This window comes from Etheostoma cragini, chromosome 6 (assembly GCF_013103735.1).
Source record: "Etheostoma cragini isolate CJK2018 chromosome 6, CSU_Ecrag_1.0, whole genome shotgun sequence".
Taxonomy (NCBI): domain Eukaryota; kingdom Metazoa; phylum Chordata; class Actinopteri; order Perciformes; family Percidae; genus Etheostoma; species Etheostoma cragini.
The window spans coordinates 23,877,154-23,900,572 of NC_048412.1; the positions used below are offsets into that span (position 1 = coordinate 23,877,154).

Genomic DNA, 23,419 nt, shown 5'->3' on the forward strand with positions numbered 1-23,419 from the left:
ACACACACACACACACACACACACACACACACACACACACACACACACACACACACACAAACAAGTGAGACAGCACATTTCTGACAGTCTCCCTCAGGAATACAAAGCCTTTGCCAGCTAGACTGTGGGTTTCCATGGCAACAGAGCCCAGGATAGGGTAGACGTGGAAAAAATGCCCTTTTTGTCCACAACAAGGAGTGTTTTGCCAGACACACGGCAAGGCAAATGTTTTCATATTCGCTCAAAAGACAAGGAAGTACCGCTGGTTCCTCAAAAATGAAAAAAACATTCATAAGGAACACAAAATGCCTTCACCGCACATGTGGAAGGAACTAGGAAGGCCTTTAAACTGAAAATGACAGAAGCATTTGGGCCAAGCCCAGTCTCTGTTACTCCTTGCTCTTTGCTTAAATAATGTTTCGGGTGATCCCAAGGCACAAACAGGAAACAGACATTTTTTAGGGAGGAAGAGGAGCCTTTACTTCCAACACCATCATTTGCTGATTGCACAAGAAGAGTTTAAATTCTAGGGTGTGCTCTATGATTAGGCTTATGGCCTTCAACCTCCAAAACTACGCAAGAAAACCCTAGACTGGACTTATCAATTAAGCCCAAAAACACATGATTTAGCGACAGAGGTTTAAAATGCTTAGTATTACAATAAACACAAGTGAACCCTTGTTGAGAGCTTGTCTTTCAAAAGGACAATCCATCTGTGGCTTTCCGTGCCTCATTTTAATGTCTCCCCAGGGTGCAACAGAGGCAAAAACATTCCTGTTGCCAGAAGATTTGAAAACTGGGGCCGGCGGGGAGGGCTTCTGGGCCTATTTGCACTCTTTGGCGAGGTTTAAAAAGTTAGTGTTAGCAGGTGTTTTAGCCCCAAATGAGTCAGCTGTACAAGTGAAGTGTTTTACGAGAAGGTTGTCCTTTAATCAAATAAAATCTTCTATGTGCTTCCTGGAGAGTGTAATGCATTCCGTACTAACACAGTATTAGTCCACTAGCAGCTTCTTTAACAATGTTTAAAGCCTCTTGTGCGCCTGGGTAGCTCCCCTGGTACAGCGTGCGCCCATGTACAGAGGCTGAGTGTTCAATTCCGACCTGCAGCCCTTTGCTGCACATCGTTTCCCCTCTCTCTCCCCTCTCATGCGTAAAAAACTGTCTTATCAAATAAAGGCCAAAAATTGCCAAAACAATAATCTTTGAACAATGAATAAAGACAAACTATAATCTTTTACAATACAAGTCCATATACTGTCGGTGACCCTGGGAGTAGCTATATGTCATTAATGTTTGTGACATATTACGAGTTTTGTCACACAGTTGGGTTACAGCGATTAAAGGCAGTAATACAATAGCAGAAACAATGGAAAGCAATAAGACACAAAAGAACAGTTGAACATGTCATAGAGCAGAGTTCAGATTCCCCTTGTTAGCTGTAGATTCAATGACAGTGGCAGCTTTGCAGTTTCATCCACCTCTGACAGCATTATAGGGTGGACAACTCGCCAAAATAACATGTTGGGTTGGAGTGTCTACCAACTGTGGAGCAGAAGGGGTTAGGGTTAGGGTTATAATGGTATTTATTATCTGTACCTGAAAAGTGGTCTCACATGCAACCCCAATCTGGGATATGGCTGTCGAGATAGTAGAGGAAATCAGTTCAATTCAAAAACTGAAAAAGTCTTTGATTAGACATTTTCCGGAGGTTATTGAAGGATGTGTGCTCCTCTAAAGACCAAGTTTAGTTGTTGTTTTAAATACACACACTTTATGCATTCCTTACATGCTGTTGGTCACTGACTTGGATATGAGGAGAGAGCGACTTGAAGAATTAGCCTGAGAAAATACAGCTGAGAGAGATCTGAACCACATGCTCTCAGTCTCTGTTTTATTTGTTTTCATTTACATGTTACTTATTTTCAGCTTGGACGCACGAAGTGCAAAAAGGTTTCTGCCCTTCTTAACTCCCTGGGAGGACGGGTAAAGACCAATGCAGGCAAACAACGATGAGGAGATTTTCTGTATAAATAACAATGAGAAATGTCCTGCCTGGAGTCTACCCTATAATTTTACACAGCACAAAATGTCCAGAAGACTGCTGACAAACTGTAGTACAGGGAGTCCAAAACCACGATCCTTTATGTCAGGCAACAGCCAAAAACAGTAACAGCTGTTTGTAAATGATGAACAAGTTAGATTAGCTTGTCATGTAACACAACAAAAGCAAAACGTGTCCAATAGTTCATGGTTGACATGTGATATATGAACATTCTAATATACATATTCCCAAAACATTAGGTCTGGGCAATATATCAATGTTGTATCGATATTGCGATATGAGACTAGGTATAGTCTTAAATGTTGGATATGTGTTGTCTTTTCCTGGTTTTACAGGCTTGATTACAGCCTGTTCTAACTGTTTTATTATTTACCTTTACCCACTAAGTCATTAAATCGTTTCAGGAGAATATTTATAAAGAATCTCATTCTGTAAATAACATTTTGTTAATGCACCAATAGTCAATCATACAATATTGTCGCAATATCAAAATCGAGGTATTTGGTCAAGAATATCGTGATATTTGATTTTCTCCATATCGCCCAGCCATCTTGTTTTTTCTGTCTTATGTCCTGTCATGGACAATAAACTGGAAAACAGCCATTTAAAGTCACACAAATAAAATAATGTAATACCTTTTCCAATATCAAGATCAAAACCCAAATATACAAATACCAATGCTCTGGTCTCTTGTCCATCAATCAACGAGGCATATAGCTAAATGACATCCTTTTAATCCCAAAGTAACATTAGACTGTGGAGAAAGGGGACTGTTATATTGCTCTGAAGGGGGTGCTGGACTCTTGGCATTGTGTGTGAATGGACAGTATACCCCCTCCCCTACTCACAGCATTGAAAGGGTACTTGATCTACCTATGGCTGTCCTGACCCGTTTGCCCTCCCGCAGGCCGGCTTGGTTACTGCGGTCCTGTGTCCCGGTGTCACATGAGAACACTGTAGACACTGAGCACTGCCCGTAACTAATGGGAGAACGAGACATCTTCTGCAAACATATTTCTGATTTTGTGATTCCTATGGTTGTTCTAAACATGTCAGTGGATCAAACTTGAGACAGGCAATTTTTTTTAGCACATCCCCAAAGTTACTCTACAATTCAACAGCAGCACCACTGGGTTATTGCCATGAACATTCAGTTATATTTAGTGTTGACAAGTTATCCATCCTTTTGCAGAGTGTGTGCATGTGTGTGTTTGGGAGAGAGAAAGAGAGAAGGTGCACAGGTGCAATGTGAGCCCGTTCACCCGGTGGGGTAGCACTGACTCGTGACTTCTTTGAGTCTGAAAGTGAACGTGTTCTCACAAATTGTCTCAACACTTACTCTGCAGAGCGTGCACAGAGCCAAAGGATAGATTTCCTTGCCTGAAAACCTGATCGGTGAAAAAAACAAATTGACCATAAATAAAATGAAATGCTATTCTATCAGTCTGCATTCAAAGCAGACTAATAGTATATCATTTTAGCTCACAGAGGAGCTCAATGTAAAAAAAGAAAAAAAAACTACCAATGCTGCCACTGCACACGTTTCTTCTTTATCATACAGGATTTTATGGACAACTGTGTTTCTAATCTGCCTGGAATGGAGGTGCAGAAAGGTAAGAAAGAGGTGAGGGAACAGTAGGATGGCGTTGGAGATGGAGATAAAGCCAGCAGGGGAAAAAGAATGTTAGTTGAAATTTCACAGGGAAATGTTAACAGCTAATAATACTCTCTCTGAGTGCTGTCAAGGACCAGCCGAGTCTGGAAAGTATTTGATGAAAACACACTGCTGGAAAACCAATTAGGCCGACTTAGTGAACGCAAATAAGGAAGGAAGTGTGTGTTTGTAAAAAATATGTGTGCATGCATTAGTGTGTGTGAAGTAGGAATCGACCAATTTGGATTTTTTAGTGCCAATACCAATATATATATATATATATATATATATATATATATATATATATATATATATATATATATATATATTTTTTTTTTTTTTTTTTTTTCTTTTTCAGCCTTAGCCGATGACCGATCCAGGCTGCCAATTTTCTCAAGCCGATATTTGAAGCCGATCCTGCTTTTGCTCCCTCAATTTACATACTAATAATGTAAACCCTGCCACACTGAATTTGCTTTTGGAATCTGCTCTGCCATTTCTTTAGGAATAATAAACACAAACACAGATCAGTGTCACTTCTGCAATCACCTTACATTCACCTCACCCAAATTCTGTGGGCAATGTGCATCAAATTGGTTAGCTGTACTGCATTTGGTAAACAGTGCATGTGTAAAAGCTTTTCATCAACTTCTACAATACAGCCTTGATGATGCATTGCTTGGTGACATATTTTGAGACAGATATAATCAAGTCATCACAAAATGTGATGTCAACACATTTAAATACTTTAAGAAAAAAATAACCCTGAAAAGTAGCCATTGAAATAAAGTGCTTGATTTATAATTTAGGACTGCCATGGTGCTATTGGTGGAGGGGCCGGGCATGATCTGTACGTGATCGATACCAAGGAACCATCTTCCCACCTCATAAACTCTCCTCACACCCTTACTAACACTTTACCTAGTCTGGTGAAGTGGGAGTAACTGCTCATACCGAATGCAGCGTTAAAGATCTCTAGATAGTTGCGGTGTTGTCTGCCCTGTCCATCATATTTATGAATTATTACCAGAGGATTAGGAACAACTACTTTTAAAAAAGAAAAATAGTTTTTACTAAATGTAGATTAGTAGTGGAGGAAAATCACAGATATGCACTATTTCTTTGTAGAAATATTGTAAGAATCCGAGATCCTAAATCTCTAGAGCCTATCTGGTCTGCTGCCATTCTTATGAAAAGCTCATGCAGGGTGTTGCTGCAGGGTAGGGCTGGGAAATCATTTAGATTTCCTGGGATGTCAGCAGATTAGCACATGGGTTAAGAGGGTCAACCTCTGACTAAAACTAGCTGGCTAGACATTTGCTGCTGATTATAATTTCACTGTGTTGACATCGGAGCACATTTCTTTACACAATAACACAGCAGGACTTTTTCGTCTTTGCCACACAGCTCCCAGTCCACTTTTGTATTTTCAGATTAGCATTTCAACAGTAGATGTTTTCCCATCTCAAAGGCAAAGCACCTGCTGGGACATTCCTGGTTCGGGTGTGGCAACAAGTGCAATGTTTCAAACCACAGCGAACAATGAATGCAGCAGCAGTTTTTTTGTGTCAGTGTGTTGATATTTTATCTGATCCTGGAGCAGCAGAGCCGTTTGAGCTAGGTGTTGTATTATTCAGTTCCTTTAAAAATGTACTGTGTCTGACTGACTGCGATGTTCAGCTGCAACCTATTTATTGTTGCAGTAGCTTGAATTATTCTTCATTTATTTGGTCAAGTGTGGATTTGTTAAACATGATGGAAGGCGTGGGGATTTGTCGAAAAAAAGAAGTCTTGGAAGTGAGAACCACACTGATGTATTGATCAAAGTAATAACTAAGCCAGCGTACATGTTTTTACATATATTAGCTCATAAAAGCACATCTCTACCTGGTAGGCAGCGCAGCCCAAACACATCTCGACTCCTTGCGTTCACCCCACTCTGACTCAGCATCCTCTCCTGTAAGAGAAACAGAGCAGACATTAGTATGATTTAATCCTTCTTCTTTCCAAAGAAAACCTTTTTTTTTTTTTTAAATGACTGGAACAGAGAGGAGGTGCCCTGTGTTTAAAGTCATAGAGTGACATCTCAGGAGCTTGCTTATTCGCTTTATTGCCATGAGCTAGATGAGAATATCAGTCTTTAGACTAAGCTAACTGGCTGTAGCCTTTAATATAACATTAAAGTAATACCGATAATCTCATCCAAATCCAGACAAAGAACCAAATAAGCCTAAATCAAGTGACCTTTAAATAAAAGCAACATAATTGAATAATTGTATGTTGACAGAATGCTAAAAAACACCTCACAAGAACCTAAATACCCTGAATGATTAAGCAAGCAGTGTTAATTTGAAAGGAATAAAGTTATATTTCTAAACAATGCCCACAGTCTCTGTAAAACTCAAGAAACAGACTGAAGAGATCACACTAAACATAAGGACAGAGCATTATATCACCTTTGGTCAAGTTGATTAGATTTAAAGTGCTCATATTATGCTTATTTTCAGGTTCATAACCATATTTAGAGGTTCTACCTATATGCGTTTACATGGTTTAATTTTCAAAAAACACCATATATTTGTCGTACTGCACATTGCTGCAGCTCCTCTTTTCACCCTGTGTGTTGAGCTCTCTGTTTTATTTATTTATAATTATATATATATTATTTTATATATATTTTACTCTACAGGGTGAGGCATCTCACTTCTGTACCATCTTTGTTGGGAGTAGCACATACGCGGTAACTAGGTAAGGACTACCAGCCAGTCAGGAGCAGAGTATGAGGGCGTGCTATGCTAGCAGCTAGGCGAGCATTATAAAGTGTGTTACAAAGTGATGCACATTTGTCACGGAAGTAAAGGCTGGACTACAGTAGAGCTGTTTGGAGCAGTTGGTGAACAGTGTTTTTTTGTTGGAGATGGTAAGTCCCTTTGGGGTGGACTTTGGTCTTTTTCACTTTGTAAACCTATAATATGCACAAAAAATATATATAACATATATATATATAACACAATAAAGGAAAGGGGAAAAGCTTAAAAGCACTTTAAGTTATGCTCCGCCTGCTTCTCTCAAAGTCAAGACAAAGAAACCACACAATGCTCCATGATTCTTAGTTTCCATTTAGCTGTTTGTTCCTGCTTTCTCTATATATATATAGTCGGGAAGCCTCATGTACTTTAGTCTCTTCTACAAGCACGAATCCTTCCCCACAGAGCAATAGAGGTTTCAATATCCACGCTGCAAGCTCAGTAGCACATATGCTTCCACTTAACTTTGCCACTAGCCCCCCTTGTGTAGGCCATTTACGTTTATCGGCTTCAAATCCCATAATACGCCAAGGCCTAAAATGTAAGAGGATGCTGTGATTATACAGGTGGTGAATACGCTTTATATAGTACAGAAATAGAGTTAGAGTTAAGGCCCTAAGTTGACCTCCAAGAAAACTATACATTGTGGAGCGCCAAAATGTCTCTCTCAGCAGTTCTGTCCCAGTTCCCCCCCACAATGAAACTATTAATCCTTGTTTCATTTACAGCCCTAGCTCTGTCACAAACACCGGTATTTCTTTGAGTCAGCTAGGATGTGTGAACAATAAAAATGAATCTACTCAGTCGTCAATGTTATGCTAACAAATGTGCAGTGTGGTGGATTCTATGTTAGCAGCCTGCTCATGAAAACCTGAGACTCTAAGCTTGCGGCCCCACATAAAAACAGTGAATAAAGAGGACCTTTGCTTCTTGAAAAGGCAGTAAAATCACACCTATTTACAGCTGGCTGTTTTCTATGTATGTGAGATTGTTTTATTAAACACAATAACACACTGATTCTGCAGTTTGCTACTGGTGGTATTTCGATGCAATCTTTAAGTTTTTAGTTAGTTTTTTATATAATGGTATATACAAAACCAATATTTTAATTCACATACTGCTAATTTTCAATTAACCATTTCTTTAGAATTCTATGTAAACTGCAAAAAAGAAAGAGAACCTTACGTATTTGCTAATAAATTAAACTAGGGCTAAGTGAGCATGATCCTAATAAAAAAACAGAACCGTTTTAATCCACATAATATGAGCACTAATTAACTGACAACAATTAGCTCTGTTGCAATAGCTTGCTATAAAATGGTTCTGCCAAGGCAAGGCAGCTTTATTTGTATAGCACATTTCAGCAACAGGGCAATTCAAAGTGCTTTACACAAAACCAGTTATAAAACGGTTAAAAAATAAAAACAGCTAAAACACAAGAATAAAAAGTACAGTGCAGTATAAGAAATTAAACATTAAAGAAATGAACAACCATTTAGAGAAAGGCAACATCAAAAAGAAAGGTCTTCAGCCTTGATTTAAGAGAACTGAGAATAGCAGCGGCTCTGCAGGGTTCTGGGAGTTTGTTCCAGATATGAGGAGCAAACTGAACGCTGCTGCCCCCTGTTTAGCTCTGACTCTGGGGATAGAAAGCAGACCTGTCCCAGATGACCTGAGAGGTCTGGGTGGTTCAACTCCAACAGCTGTATTAGAACTACAAGTAGTAGCCAATTTCATGGAGCTCTCCCTGAAATATATTTCAAATATGGTTATAGTTCCAACAATTCTAATGACCAAGTTAAAAAGGCTGAAAGCTCCACAGCTTAACCGCTGAAGATAATAAAGGCCTTTTTTGATTATACAGCAGGAACATTTTTTACAAGACTTAGCTTCTGCTTGCCAGAGCATTGTTCATCTTTTCTCTTCCATCTGGCTTTGAAATGTTTTATGCTTTCCCTCGGTCTCTCCATCAACACCCACAGCAAGCCCGCAGCTGAATTCCTGACCCCCTTTTTAGAACATCAGAGGCTATTCAGATCCTGTTTCTTATTCCTTTCAAAAATCTATTGTCTTAGATCTGTCCTCTGACTGCTGTTAGGTTTCTGTTTCTGAGGCTGTTGCTGTTGTGAGGCAAGTGAATTTACTAGATAACGCTGATATGAGTCCCTCTGGTAGACTAGCAGAAATTTGCCAACACAATATGTGTGACAGAAAGATATGCAGTCAATGCACTTATATGTGAAATCCTGGCATTTCTCCTTCACGTCTTCACAAACACAGGTAACGAAGGTAAGCAACAAAGATAAGGAAAATAGGAATGACATAATGTCTAGGCATAAACTTGCCTTAGTGAAAGCAAGGCTGGCTTGATCTCGGAGTCACAAATAACTTAAAAACCACATTTCCAGGGCTATGTTTAAGCTGACGTGTCACTTTTGCTTTAATTGTGTGGCTTCAGCGTCCCCACTCTATTACTTTCATTGCAGCTTTCTCCCCCGTGCTGCCTCTCTGCCCCACTTTTGCCCTCCCTCCCTTCATCCTCAGGGACAGCAGCCAAGGCTTATTGCAGTTTCCATTGCTCATGGCTTTCTCTTGCTACGGCGGCCAGACTTCTGCAGTAAGCGTGCTTGTTCCTGCGTCTGGAACATTCTTCTCAAACTCATAAGGATAAAAGAACAGTGGGAAATTTGGAGGGACACTGGAGAAATAGCACAGTAACATCTTGTTTCATCTGGGACAACTGACAATGCAATGAGAGAATGAGAGCTGTTTTACTATAAGTCTGTTTCCAAGTTGTTTTCTGAGGGGGGGGGGGGGGGGGGAATGGCTCCGACACACTGCCACCACCTCTTCTGAAAATAAATCTGTACCAACAAGCTGAGCTGCTTCTGAACACTCTCAAGAATGTGACTTTCAATGCCAAACAAGACTCAATTTACTGACTTGTAGACACTTTTTGCAGAGACGTCCCAAAACACACGGTGGACTTCGCATCAGTTCTATGTCTTTGAACGCTTCTTCTTCCGAGATCCGCTCGGCTCTGGACTTGTAAAATACTCATTAGCTTTTAGTCACTGTTCACTGTACTGAGTGAGTCACAGCCAATTCATTTGTTCTTGTGCTTTTCATTTCCTCACATGAAGGAGACAGTCATATGGCATTGTGAACTGACTTGGAAGGAAAAAAGAGGACATGAGGTAGTTTAGCTGAAGGGGGCTTTCTTTGAATTTTTGTCTGCAGAAAAAAAAGACAGACTGAGAACTTTCATGATTTTTTCTTTAATTCCTTTAGAAACAAACCTGCAACAATCTACTGTATTTGCTACATTATGCTAGAAACAGCCTCAGTATACTAGTGTATCGTATAAAGAAATACAACAACTGCATTTCAGAGAACATATAGAGTTTAGTAGACAAATAAATGTATAATGAATTGGGAATTCAGAGGTTTAATAATTAATGAAACCATTTCAGTTTCACACTATAGTGAATATCCAGCTTTTGACCCATTTCTCTGCAAAAGCCTCCGGCGATTAGCACAACCCTCCCCGTTGTGACATTTTATTCTGGAACCTACCACAAAAGCCTAAAAAGGGGAATATTTACAGCGGTGTCTGCATTCTTCTTCATTCTTAATTATAACACAATCAATCTAGACTTCCAGACGCACAACACAAAGATAATTACTGGCTTCTTTTTTTTTTTTTTTTTTTTTTTTTTTTTTTTTTTTTTAAATGGTATCCCGCTGAATGATTTGCTATTCATTGTCTCACAACATTTTTGCTTCTTCATTATCTCCTCCTCTTCTTGCTAAATGGTACAGTGTTGACAGAGAATTACACTGATGCTTTTGCAGTTGATGATGCACTGTATGGGCAGTTCAAGTTCAATCCAATGGTAGTTGAATTCAACGGCAGTTTAATGTTCATCTGAAGCATTTGATTCTGTACTCTGGCACAGCAGTGCGTTAAGTAACGTGCTAACATCAACATGCTATCATGCTAACAGTGATCATGCTACTGTTTAGAATGTATAGTGTTGATCATGTTCACCATCAAATGGCGTGTGTCAATATGCTAACAGTTTCTACATATGATGAACACAAAGTACGGCAAAATTTAGAAGTCAGTCAGATCCAACACTGTCTAGGAGATACCCAAAAATGAAAGAACTGTAATCTGGATTGGGTCTGAAAAATCTGTGTGATCAAGTGATGTCTGCAGGGCTATCATCATGGTAATAATTAAATGCAGTATTGAAAAAGCATATTATTAAAAAGGTGCCAGTTTCCTTTAGCGTGCATTCAGAAATTATGCGCTATTTGATATTCTTTTGGTCAATACCTATACTTCCTGTCAGTGGAGCCCTGACACATCAGATGCCAGGATTCTTCTTTTAAAAAGGACTGGAGTGTTGTGTAGCAGCCAGAAAGACCGATCTGTGACTGAAGGATAACACCTGACGCCCACAACATGCAATCATCAACAGCAACATCTCCTACTCTTGGTCTCTTGAGCACACTTTGATCTCTAAATCCTTAACATTCTCACTAATAGTACATCATTGCAGATGCCACTGTCAGGTAAATTGCTTAAGTGAAAATCTAATGCTGAATACTGTATTCTCAGTGGCTCATAATCATCTCTCATATAAATGTTTTTCACAGTCACCTCTACTCTGACAGCTCAGGTCCCAAGAGTGAGATTATCCAAGCCATTACATAAACTCAAACCAGACAAACGGCCTAGCCTCTCAGCCCTATCACAAGTGGATGGTGCCTCTGGGTAATTATGACCCAATGCCAGATCAATACACTCTCTAACATGACCATAAATCTGCCCTGCAATTAAGAAGAGCCCATTGTTGTGCTCTGTTTAAGCAGTAGAAGCCTCTGCGACTCAGGGCCTGGCAGTGAATGTGATGTCTGGGTCCAATGGGAGTGGGTGTGGGTGACTGTACTGCTTTGCCCCTCTCCTATCAGGCTTGGATCTTCAGCCACATTGAATTGAGCTCAGATGATCCCTCCTTTGGCATTTTTACTTCTGCAGAGCTTTGTGCTCTGTGCCTTTCATGCCGACTGCTTCAAAGCTGACTGCAAGATGTAGATAGAGTGAACTCAAGGGGATAGGCACAGCCAAAATAAGTCTGCTATTCTGTCAAGATGCAGGCCTGAGCATCCTTGTGTAGCATGCACTGCTGATGTATTCTCATTTATATGTTAAACAAAAGCGTCAAACATTTCTTAATTAAATCCTTTTAATTGTGAGGATTTGCTGCTTTTCTTTATCTTATGCAAGTATAAATGATTTTTTTGTAAAAATTTAAAAAAAACGTGAGTTGCAGATTAAATTATAATAATGAAAAAATAGTCACTGCCCTATCATAATTTATGCCATCTAAAATCGGTTTGGTGTTATCCTGATTGAGGAAGAGAAGATTCATCTATACATGAAAACTGCAAAGCCATCTGTTCCACATTCAGCCAAGGATTGGATTCAGTTTTCTAAAGCAGTCTTAGCACATGCTCATGGAAGTGAAACCCACAAGAGTGTGTGGGTGGCCTGTGCACATATTATACACAGCCTACTACTACCCTTAATTAACATATCTTAGGCTTGGCCACATTCTCATACTTGGACACATGAGACTCAGTTCGTGGAGGGCTGTGATGATTTTTGTGTGTCTCATTCGGAGGTAATCAAATCAAAACCCCTCTACCTCTCTACTGCTGTCTCCATGGCGACAGCCAGATGTGCCGTGCATATCACCCCCACTTCACATGCAAGCCTCGCCTGAGGGCAGAGTAAAGAGGCATCTGTTACCGTTTCCCCCTGCGGCTGCTGAAAATAACCAGGGAGAGACAGAAAGACAAAAAGCCAAGGCAACACAAAGGCGGTGCCAAGAAACTGTTCCCGAAGGAATGAGCAACTCCAAACACATTCATACTGTACGAACACATTGTTTACCAAACCAAATGAGTCCTTTTTAACCTCAAACCTCTGGGGTGCTCCAAAACTGGGGCAGTATGTTGGTGACGATTTGAAATGCACGATTTTTGCCTTAAGCATTTCAAAGCAATTTATTATAGCACCATGTGACCTTTCAAGGCTTTGGCAATAAAGCAGCTGAAACTGGCTACAACTGTTCCCTGCACAGGACATGATGATGGCCTGCAACATTTGTCTTTGTGCGCAACAACTTAATCCCATATGAGGCAAAAGCCCCCTGCCACGAGAAGTGATTAAGATTTGCCACCACTTCACTGGCCTTTAATAAGGCTTGCAGCCAAAGCTAGAGTGACATTATGAACCCTTAGAGTAATTACTGTGTGTGTCTCCCTGTTGTGCAGACAGAAAGAAACAGCAGCCCTTTGTTGCCATGAAGTCAATCCCCCATCCACTCTGTAAAGCCATCCTGAGTTGTGAACAAAAATAACATGAAATAGTCCACATTTGCATTTCAGACACTGAACAGGCTCACATAGGGATCTCTGAGGAGGAACCACAGGTTTCCAATCCAGCCAGGCGGAAAACTACCTTAATGTACATTTATAGCTCTGCATGGTGAATGATGGCCGGGGCTTCCTGCATCATCAGCTTCCCGGACTCTCTGGTGTTCTATAGCATGTGTTGGTGTGTTTTAGCACTGAGCAAGCTAAATTGACTTAACAGCTTTTACTATAACGTTCGTGGCAAGTCCCAAAGCAGTGAATATGAAAAAGATACAAAAACGTATATTTCCATTACCAACTATCTAGAAATTAACATCTTGTGGGTTAAAAAATTACAATAAATATCACTCAGGACTGGGTTTTACAATACCCAAACTATAGCTCAGTGTAGTTATGTGACAGACTAAAAACAGGATAAAAACAAGTTAATAATAGTGCTGTAACAAGTCTACTAAAAACAGCTAATAATAGTTAGCTAGCGTCACATAGCTAACTTAACGTTTTGACCTTACCTTGATATCTGGGAGCATTTGTCTCACTTTGAACGTGGTTTTAGATCCTGTCAACATTTTTGACGACTGGTCGACTCGACTTAAATAGAAAAGAATATGAGCGAAATAAAGCTGACTTAATTTTTTTTTTTATGTATATAAACGGTCGCTGTGTTAGTGTTGTCCTCTCTCCATTTTTGTTGAGAGAAACAGTCAGAAACTGAAGAAAGGGTCCGGAGTCCGGTAACGGTTAGCCTGTATCACCGGCTGCTACAAACGAGGTGTTCAGTGTAGACAAGCAAACTATTTTCGCTCTTTTCATTGCTATTCGCACTGACAGCATCCGTGTCCCGAGAACACACCCTGTCAAAATCCAACACGAGTCACCGGACTGTTTCGAACTGCTGTTAGTCACTAACGGGGAGATGTATTCACCGTTACTGCTGCTTTCCCACCCATTGGGCTCTATTTGTTTATCCCTTCGCCATAGTGAAACGCACACTGGTGGGAGGAAAAATACGAAGTGCAGCAGTGGAGCTTCTTAAAGGGCCAGTACGCTACATCTGGAAAATAAAAAGAAGCACCTTCTTGAGAGTCCAAAACTGAAGTTGAGTACAGTTACAGAAGGTGCAAAGATGTCAGTTTTTCCGCTTTCACTAGATTCCTTGAACTCACACACAACACTGACATTTACACAGTGGTAGAAGGAGTACCAGAATGTAAAAATACTCTATAGTAAAAGTCTTGCATTCAAAACAAGTAAAAGTACGCTAAAGAAGTATCATCAGCAACGTACACCTTTGACATAAAAATCATCATGTTATACAGTATATCCAAGTACACTGGTTGTGGAGAATTGCATAGCTTCTGCTTTGTAATTTTGAGTTAAATTGATCTTGTTTTCTTCTTCTTCCTATTTAATTTCCTATACTTTTAATAATTATTATGTAATACTTTCTATTCATCTGTAATCATGTGTGTCCTTGTGCCGCAACACCCAAATGTATCCTCTGTGGATAAAAAAAGCCTATCTTCCTAGCTTATCCTCTCAATATATAATAGTATAATTAGCATAAAGTTAGACTCCTTAACTCAAACTGTCCACGCTTGTTATTCTATCTCGTCCTTTGTTTTGACATTCCTTGCCTATATCTGTGTCTTTTGTTGACATGCATGATAAAGCTTTGTTTAAAGTGGATCTCATATAAATTTGAATTTATTCTCCAATGGCATTCACTCAGTGTTATGCATAAATAAAAGAGTCAAGTTTGGTAGGTTTCCCAGTGAGTGCTCTGGCATTGTAATCAAGCCAACATCTATACAACCATTCAACTCTGGACCTTTTGGTGTTTCAGTCTTACAAAACCCCTCTTACTGTAAAAAAGAACCTAATTTGTTTCTGTGAATTTACCATCTACAGTCTCCTTTCAATCAACAGTACCTTTTCCTGATCCTTTAGCAGGTCTGTGCTGGGACTGGCTCCTCTCTCATCCAAGCTTGTGGAAAGAAACCACCAATAACTCGCTTCCAGGCAAATAACAGGAGGCCAATGCAGAAATTCCTTTCCAGAGAGAACAGGGAAAGTTTGAATAATCCTGAGCGACAGTGTGTCCTGCTTAACAGGTGGCGAGACGGTGTCCTTGTGAACTATAATAGAGAGAGGTCTGGATTTTTTACCACATGGGAAACTGTTCAATATTACATAAGGGTCTCCGATTTCTCTAATACATAAAACAGTCCCAGACACAGGACCTTGCATCATCTGAGCTGGAGTTATTCAACAATGTATAATGCAACCCAGTGAGGGAAATACCGAATGACACAGATAACCAACACCCATTTACAATAATATATATGGCTCTGTTTATCTAATTATTTTTATTCCAATGAAATGTCCAACTGTTTATGTCTCTGCAGCTCCACGTTGAAAAGATTGATGATAATATGATCCTTGGTTGATAGATGAAGTAATTCTGTTTTCTCTACATATTGAGTTGAGAGCTATATAACAGTGACTCTGGAGCTGGTTAGGATTTAGCGCCTTGCTTGAGGACACTTTGGCAGGACAGATGCTTTCTGGTGACTCTGTCCATTTAAAGGACAGTTTCACACCAATACCCAAAAACCTGCACAAAAAAAGCCAACAATTGAGGATTATTTAAATTTTGGAATGATCTGTCAATCGTTGTTTTGTCTGGTCAACAGTCAAAAACCAACTATATTCAGTTTACTATCAAATAAGACAAATTAAAAATTGGCATTCATTAGTCAATTATCAATGGTAAATAAATCCAAAATATTTGAGCCAAGTGCTGAGATTTTATGGATTGACATTTTAAATGTGTAAAATCATCTTTATGTCATTACATCTATTAATGTCAATTATATTCTTATGGAATTAATCACATATCAGTGATCATTTATGATCCAGATATGTTAATAACAGTTTGTTTTTTTTAAACAGAAAAGACAGGAAGCAAACCCTTCTTGAAATACAATGAGAATTTATTGAAACGGTGCAAAAAAATTAATAATTATAATAATAATAATAATAATAATAATAATAATAATAATAATAATAACCTAACATAAAATCTGATGTTCTTTCTATCCAGATTGCACTGTCACACAGCCTTAGGGCTCTCCTCTTAAAAAACAAAACAAAACAAAACATGAAACCATAAAAAATAAACATCAAAATACCAGGACAACTGAAATCAAGTTAAAATAATGCACAAATTTGGTAAAATGGATTGCCATTTACATGCAACAGTTCTAGTCCCATGCAACTCAAAGTATTCCATGTTAATGTCACTGATGATGAATATTCTGCTCACGCAGAAAATACAGTGTTGTACAATATATAAAAATATATCAGTTGTGTCGCAAAACTAATTCTGAGCCATTTCTCTTCTGGTTTGGAGGAAACGAGCTGGGTCAACAAGAACGCTGCTGTCATGTTTTAGCATAGCACGGATTGGTGGCTGTAGAAAAAAAAAGTAAACAAAATGTAGAAATCAAAAAAGCAACCAAACAAATAAAAGCCAGACTGCTAGACAATTAGCCATGTGAGAAAGAACATCCTAAAATGTTGCAACTAAACATTCCACAAGGAAACCTATTAAAAAATCTGACTATAAATATATATTCTTGAATGATGTCTTGTTAGGTCAGCATTTAGGAAATAAGTTTGCAATGAGAGAGCCTTGAGTATCAAGAGGCTTGTCTGGGAGCCGCCTTCCACAGCCAAAATGTCACTTTCTGGTAAACACTAAATCCAGCTCTCACAAGCTTATCATCCATACCTGGTTCAGTATCCAACAATATACATTCTTACCCTTTTAAAAACACTGTAAAACGTCGGGCTTACAAAAATAACTTGGAACATATTTATACATCATCTCATTGTTTTTGTTTTCTTAAATACAAAACAGTGTTTGTAACCTGTAACGTGTGATGTCTTACGTGTCTCTGAGGCATCCGTTTCATTGCACAAAAAAAAAAGGAGAGAAAAAAAAGGAGAAGAAGTTTTGTAAGGTAATTATTACTTTGGAAGGAGGGAAAGAGTAAGCACACGTACACATTTTTTTTTAAAACAGGCATAATCTTTCCACAGTAAGGGAACACTTGATGAGTATTGTCTGAATCAAAATGCCAGTGCATGGACACACACATAAACACAGCAAATGCACGTTTCTTTTTGGGAAATAGCATGATTTAAGTGTTTTCTTGTCATTCAAATCTAGTGTTACTTTAAAAGCAGCAAATAAACTCCCATGTTCATTGACCAGCATTAGCAACATAGAAAATATTGTTATAGTGTTACATAGTGTTGAATAAGCACTACTGAAAATTACTCCCCAATATTTTGGTTATTTCTGTTTGCAGTTTGAATGTAGGTCGCTCCAAACCGAGTTAAAAACAAAAACAAAACAAGAGTGCCCTCAACTGGGCAAGGCAGTGAATTGCATACTAAGTTGTGCTTTTCTAGACTTAATGCCAAAGAACAGATTCAATCAATCAACAAGAGTCAAACTACCTCAAAAGAAATTCCTCACCATGGCTTATTATAGGAGAAATAATCACAAATATTTAAGTAGCCTTTTTGACATTAGTACAACTAAAACAGCTTTAAATTTGATTTATTATTATAAGGAAGACTCAACATCAGCCGGTATCAACTAGTCAATATGCACAACTGAAAAGAATCATTATCTCAATAGCTTCAACACAATTTAAAAAATAATAATAATTTGTTAAATTTTGGGACAGTAGTAGTAGAGACTGCAGGCAAAGCAAGCAGTGGATACTTGATGTTCGTCTTGCACAATGTACAGACAGGATTGTGATGCCACGAGGACAAATGCTGAAAAAGGCAACTAGGAAACTGAGTTAGATGGTGACGCCGGCACCAAAATGCTTTAGCTCTACAGTAACTGAATCCTTTAGAGAAACCCTTCTAGCCTGTGCCCCTGATTCCCCATGAACAGAGGTGGCAGTGTCTGCAGAGATGAACAAAGGACAACAGTCAGGCCACTTCAAAAACAGTAAAAACTTTGTATCTACGGACATCAGGAAAGTGCTTGAATTTGTGCAACAAGAGAATACGCAACTGGATTTGGCGGGACGAATGCCAGAAAAAAGAAACTGCCTTCAGTAGAACTTCAGAATTTGCAGTGGGCAACCAAACCAATTAGCATTAAGATGTCCTATTACTGAAGACGACATGAATGGATGACTTTTTTGTGATAATGAGATTGTATGAAACATCTCTTTTTCCTTCACATTTCTAAACCACCAGAGCACAGAGGGTTTGTCATTTCAAAACAAGAGTTTCAGAATCATCATTTGTGCCTAGAATCTTTTCTACACAATGTGGATGCTATTGGGTAATCAACATTTCCATCATGCGCACAGTAATTGGAGACAATTGTCACAACTGCAAACATCCCCACTGATTTAGAGCAAGTCTGTCATTTGTTTAATAACAAATGATTTATTAACTTCACTTCTCTGAAATCCCAAAATGTGTTTAGTCACATTTTAATAATTTAATTTTACAGAATGTTACGCATGTGACGGGCGTCTCCAATAGCTGTTGTGCTGGATGTGACATTTTGACTTTGTAGTGTGAAGTATTGCATGCCTGTCTTGGCCACAAAAATCAAATGCCTCAACACCAAACATTGTTACAGGAAGAGGAAGCCCAACCATTAAACAGAAATGTTACAACAAACATATTTAATACTCTGGATCAGACTCTGGGAACCGTATCTTATTGTAATGCCATGTTGCTATGTCACCTGTGTTCAACAATGCGTAGTTAACAATCTGGCCAATTGCATTTAATCTTTAAATTGTTGAGATCTTTATAATCCAATTTACAAAATGTATCAATTGTGTTTTGCCAAAAGCATAACAGCGCAGTTGTCTTTAATGCATGAATATTTATGTGTTTGCATTCTGGAGCATTAGCACCACAGCAGCCTAAAGAACGCCTGATCATTCAGCATTGCACAGTAGTTTCGAATTTGCATTATGCAAATGGTGACAGGCAAGGATTCATTCTGCTGTTTTGAGGTACATATGACGCAAGCATCGAGTAGCTGTAGTGTAAAATCTATTTAACACTGAAGTCACCCTAACCGGATGGGACTTCAAAATGCTCAAACATCCCTTAATTAACCAATCCAAATATATCACAGACCACAAATGTAGTGGAGACACTCGTGCTTTTTCTGTTTGTGCTCGCATGTCTGCGTATGTAGTAGCGTGAATCTAACTTACTGTATATACGTGTTTATGAAGGTTATGTGTGGCGCTTGCCATATACATTCTCTCCACTAGGAGGAGACAGTAGCAAGGTGTACAACTGATAAAGGAGAGCCTGCAAAAAACACACACACACACACACACACACACACACACACACACACACACACACACACCAAAATGTAACATAAGTGCAGTTAGTGTATTGTATGGTCTAACATGCAACCCCAGCAGCCAGAAACCATCCTGCTTATTCTGTAGTTGTGTCTGTTACTACGTGATACATACTGGAAAACCAGATGTTCAGGTCCTATCCCCTGACAAATGGGCTATTCATTTTATCTATATTCTTGTAATTTATTTTATGCCTTTGTTGTTTATGTAATGCTTACATAGGTTCAACTTCTTTGTTAAGGACGCTTTTTGTTATATACTCTTTTCTTCTTTATTAGGTTACAATCTTTACTTTATATTACTGTATTTCCTTGTGTAACTGTTTTGTTTTTATTGTGCAAAATAAACAAATTCAAATCCTGACCCTACCCATTCAAAGTCAATGCCTAACCTCAACCATCTTCACACATGCTTAGAACAAATCAGGTTTCCGGGACAGATCGGGGAGTCACAGTGTTGACTCTCTGCCACTATCTGAGGTTGTCTATTCCATCAGGAAGTGACATAGCTAAAAAAGGGAGGGAGTTGGTTGTGCCTTTCTCTTGTCCATTCAGAGGCTGATCCACCCCAGGCGTTATATTTTTAACTGAAAAAGGCCACTCATCGAATTCAAGCCATAGCAAAAGTTTATTCAGAACCTGTGGATGGCTGGTTCTGGCTCTCTCTTCTTCAGCTCTTCCCGGTAGCAGTAGGAGCAGTAGTTGCCTGTTTCGGGGTGTCCATAGTAGGTGCAGGTAGGTGTCCGACAGCGGGTGGACTGCAAGCTGGCCAAACCACCGGCACTGCCCAGTGAGTAGTGTCTGACCGGGGGTTGCCCACTCCTAGAGTCTAAGTTGGAGCGCATGTCCCGGAAGCCGTTGGTGTAACTCCCACCATTGGGTTCAGACCCAGGGTAGTCTGGTGGGTCAAACTCAGGGCGGTACGAGGGCGTGAGGCGAGAGGGACTCAGGGAGGTGGGGCCTTGCAAGTTATTGTACTGGGGTTGGGAGGGACCCTGCGTTGTGGGGCAGTGCCGGGGAAGGGTGGCATAAGATGGCAGGCCGGGGTAGGAGGTCGCCGGGGAGCCACCAGCTAGCTGGCGCCGAGTATCCATGAATCCGTGCATATGAAGGTGCTGAGTAAGGGGTGCCGAAGCAGGAGTCTGGTCTATAAAGGAGGGTCGGGGGATGGGCAGAACACCAGGGTATATAGAGTGGCTCAAAAGAGAGGGCTTGAGTTGGTTAAAGGAAGGTGACAAGTTCTCCGACAGCTCCTCTTTGGCCTCATAAGGCCGGTAGGTTAGCTCTGTATTGCCAACTGTATCTTTCTTAGGTGGCTGGATGCCGTTGGTGACGCCCTTCCTCTCTGCATCACGTCGCTGTTGTTCTTGCTCGGCCCGAAAGCGCTCCTCTGCATCAGCAAGGTACCGCTGGATCATCTCCTCCTGGAAAGGCTGCCGGTTGCTGGTAGTCAAAAGGCTGGCAAAGATTAATTTCCTCTCACCTTGCATGGCAGCTCGCATGATGCCAAGGCTCACCTTTACATCAGCACTGTACTTGTAGTTATCGCTCTCCGTACTGCTCCCACCACTGCTGCTCATACTGCTCCCTGTTCCATTGACACGCTCACTACCTGAGGAGGGGGAGCCTTTCCCAGAATCCTCTGAGGCGTGGGCTGAAGGCGAGCTATCCTTGCTGCCCTTCCTCCCCCTAAATGAGCCCTTCTTCTTCTCCACAGCCTCCTGCTTGGCACCTCCAGCTCCAGCATTCTTTCCTGTCATTAGTCCGCCCACGTTCTTTTTTAGCTTGCTGCCCAGGCTTTTGCCAAAACTGCCAAGCTTATTGGCCACAGAGTCTGCCCTCTTCTTGTCTTTATCCTTGTCCTTCTCCTTCTTGGTTTTGTCCTTCCCTGCTGTTCCTGTCCCCGCCCCCGCCGAGCCACTGCTGGAGGAACTAGATGAGGAAGAAGAGCTGTTCTTGGCCAAGGATCCTCCTCCATTGACAGTTGATCCTGTTGTTGTTTCTCCATTGCCATTGGAGCTGCTGCTGACTGACTCCTTATCTGACTCTCCTGAGTCAGGAGGCGTTCGGGCATCCTCTCCTGCTGATGCGGTGGGAGACTCAGGCTGGGCCAGAGGGGCTTGCTGCAAGGAAAGCAGAAACAAAAGCTAGTGAAAAAATACTATATAACAATGCAAATCAGGCCCTAATCTGCTGACAGTATTACAATGGAAAATAAAAAATATAATATTCATAAGACATGGGGGAAAAAAAGTCACATTCAGGCTAAACTCTAGCAGTGCAGGCACATACCCCTCAGGTACGTGAAAAAAGGACGTGAAAAAAATGATTCATAGAGCTGTTTTTCTGCAGACCAATGCAATACACAAATGACTCAGTTTACAAATGCCTTTTCATATGTACAAGGATCAATCTACAATGTTAAGGAAGCTCTAAAATAAACAATGCTTTATTTGGAAAAGGCATGATCTACATGATGACGCTGCTCTCAAACAAGAAGCAGTTACAGAATGTCCTACCTTTTACAATAATGAGCATCACACAGCTATTCTCTGGTGGCATTTTTAATCAGAATAAACTCCTTGCATTATAATTGAATACATGGTTTCCTGTATTGCCATGAGTCCCTGCAGCGTAACCATTAAACTGATATTAACTTGTCCGTCCAAGCTTCCTGATGTTAGCATGTGGCAAACAAGAGGAGCATTGTCAGTGTTTGCGTGGCGTGACTTTATGACCTGAATGGCCCAGTGTAGCTTGTTTTCACATACACTTTGTAAAGCAGTCAGGGGGACAGCTGGTCTGATGGAAAAGGGAAAAAATATTTCCCTTGTTTGTAATGAGTGTGGGAAATGACAACCATGACTACCAACTGCTTTAGCATCTGTCCGATAATTAGATTTAGAATAGAAAGAACTCAATTTGGCTAATAAAATACTGAAAAAGTCAGGAGAATCCTCTACCAGCCGTCATGGTTAGTAAAAAATGATTCCGTTATCTTCTGTATCACTAATTTATGATGTGTGTCATTGCAAAAGCAGTTTAGGCAAAACCAGGTTGTCCAATAAAAGTTAGGATGTATCTTGTCTGAGCTGGCTTTCTAAAACGTCCCTGCGGTAGTAGAGCAGTAAACATGACTTAGGATGTTTGGACTTTCATATTTACCTCACAGGGCAGGGGCAGCCAGGTGACTGTCATGTAGCTGTGTAACATCTGGAGCTTGGCCTCCAAAGATAGAGCCACACTGGGAGAAGGGGGGGGGGGGGGGGGGGGAGAGAGAAGTCAAAACTCAGTGAGAAGACCTTCTGAGAACACTTTCTGCCAGAGCTCCGGTGTTGAATTTATAGAAATGCTTATTACTGTTGTTAAGAAAATTGACGATGTTATTCATTATGTTTTTTTTGCTGTTAACCAGTATTGGACAACAGTCAGACGATGGATGATACCAGAGGCTAATCTGCAACAACAGATCATAGATCCAAAAGAAGACGCAGATGTAGCCAGCAAAAAGATACATATTTCGAGAAATCAATGCAGTTTTAGAATGAGAAATAACAGTGTCTATGAATACAGTATACACAGAAGTTTGTTTGGTTATAAATGAATTAAGATGTTTGCTGGGATAATGTTAAAGTTTGTTAACTTGGTATACCATAAAATGTAGGTACTCTTCTTAAATGTAGACTGATAATAAAACTGAATGATTTGCATGCAGCTGCCTAACAACAACAACAACAACAACTGGTAATTTAGCTCTGAATAGTACAGTGAATAGCAAATGCAATAAAAGCATCTTTCCGTTGTGTTTTTTTTTTCTGCACTAGCCTTTTAATTCAATTACTGTTTTCCAAGCAATGTTATCAGTACAGCTGGAGCCAAATATTAGTGGGAAGGTATTTGATTTAAAATTTTGGGATTTAAATAGTCACACACACGCACGCACGCGAACGCGCACACACACACACACACACACAATTTATTAAATGGGCATGCAGGCTGAAAATTTACTG

The 23,419-nt window shown here is 40.0% G+C and overlaps 2 protein-coding genes across 5 annotated transcripts in view; both read right to left on the minus strand.

Moving 5' to 3' along the window:
* mtmr11 (myotubularin related protein 11) overlaps window positions 1-13,976 on the minus strand; it is a 31,608-nt gene extending 17,632 nt beyond the window's left edge. Inside the window, exons 1-2 of the mRNA XM_034873293.1 lie at window positions 13,486-13,976; window positions 5,604-5,673 (exon numbers count right to left, since the gene is read on the minus strand). Of these exons, the coding sequence (XP_034729184.1) occupies window positions 5,604-5,673; window positions 13,486-13,542 (127 nt within the window). The 5' untranslated portion in view covers window positions 13,543-13,976. The remainder of the gene's footprint in view (window positions 1-5,603; window positions 5,674-13,485) is intronic.
* A 3,081-nt stretch (window positions 13,977-17,057) lies between these two features.
* otud7b (OTU deubiquitinase 7B) overlaps window positions 17,058-23,419 on the minus strand; it is a 39,694-nt gene continuing 33,332 nt past the window's right edge. For 2 of the 4 annotated variants that reach the window (XM_034873291.1, XM_034873289.1), the window contains exons 11-12: window positions 22,575-22,653; window positions 17,058-21,532 (exon numbers count right to left, since the gene is read on the minus strand). In XM_034873291.1, coding sequence (XP_034729182.1) covers window positions 20,042-21,532; window positions 22,575-22,653 — 1,570 coding nt within the window. In that variant the 3' untranslated portion in view covers window positions 17,058-20,041. The remainder of the gene's footprint in view (window positions 21,533-22,574; window positions 22,654-23,419) is intronic. The other 2 variants (XM_034873292.1, XM_034873290.1) reach the window with 1 other exon arrangement.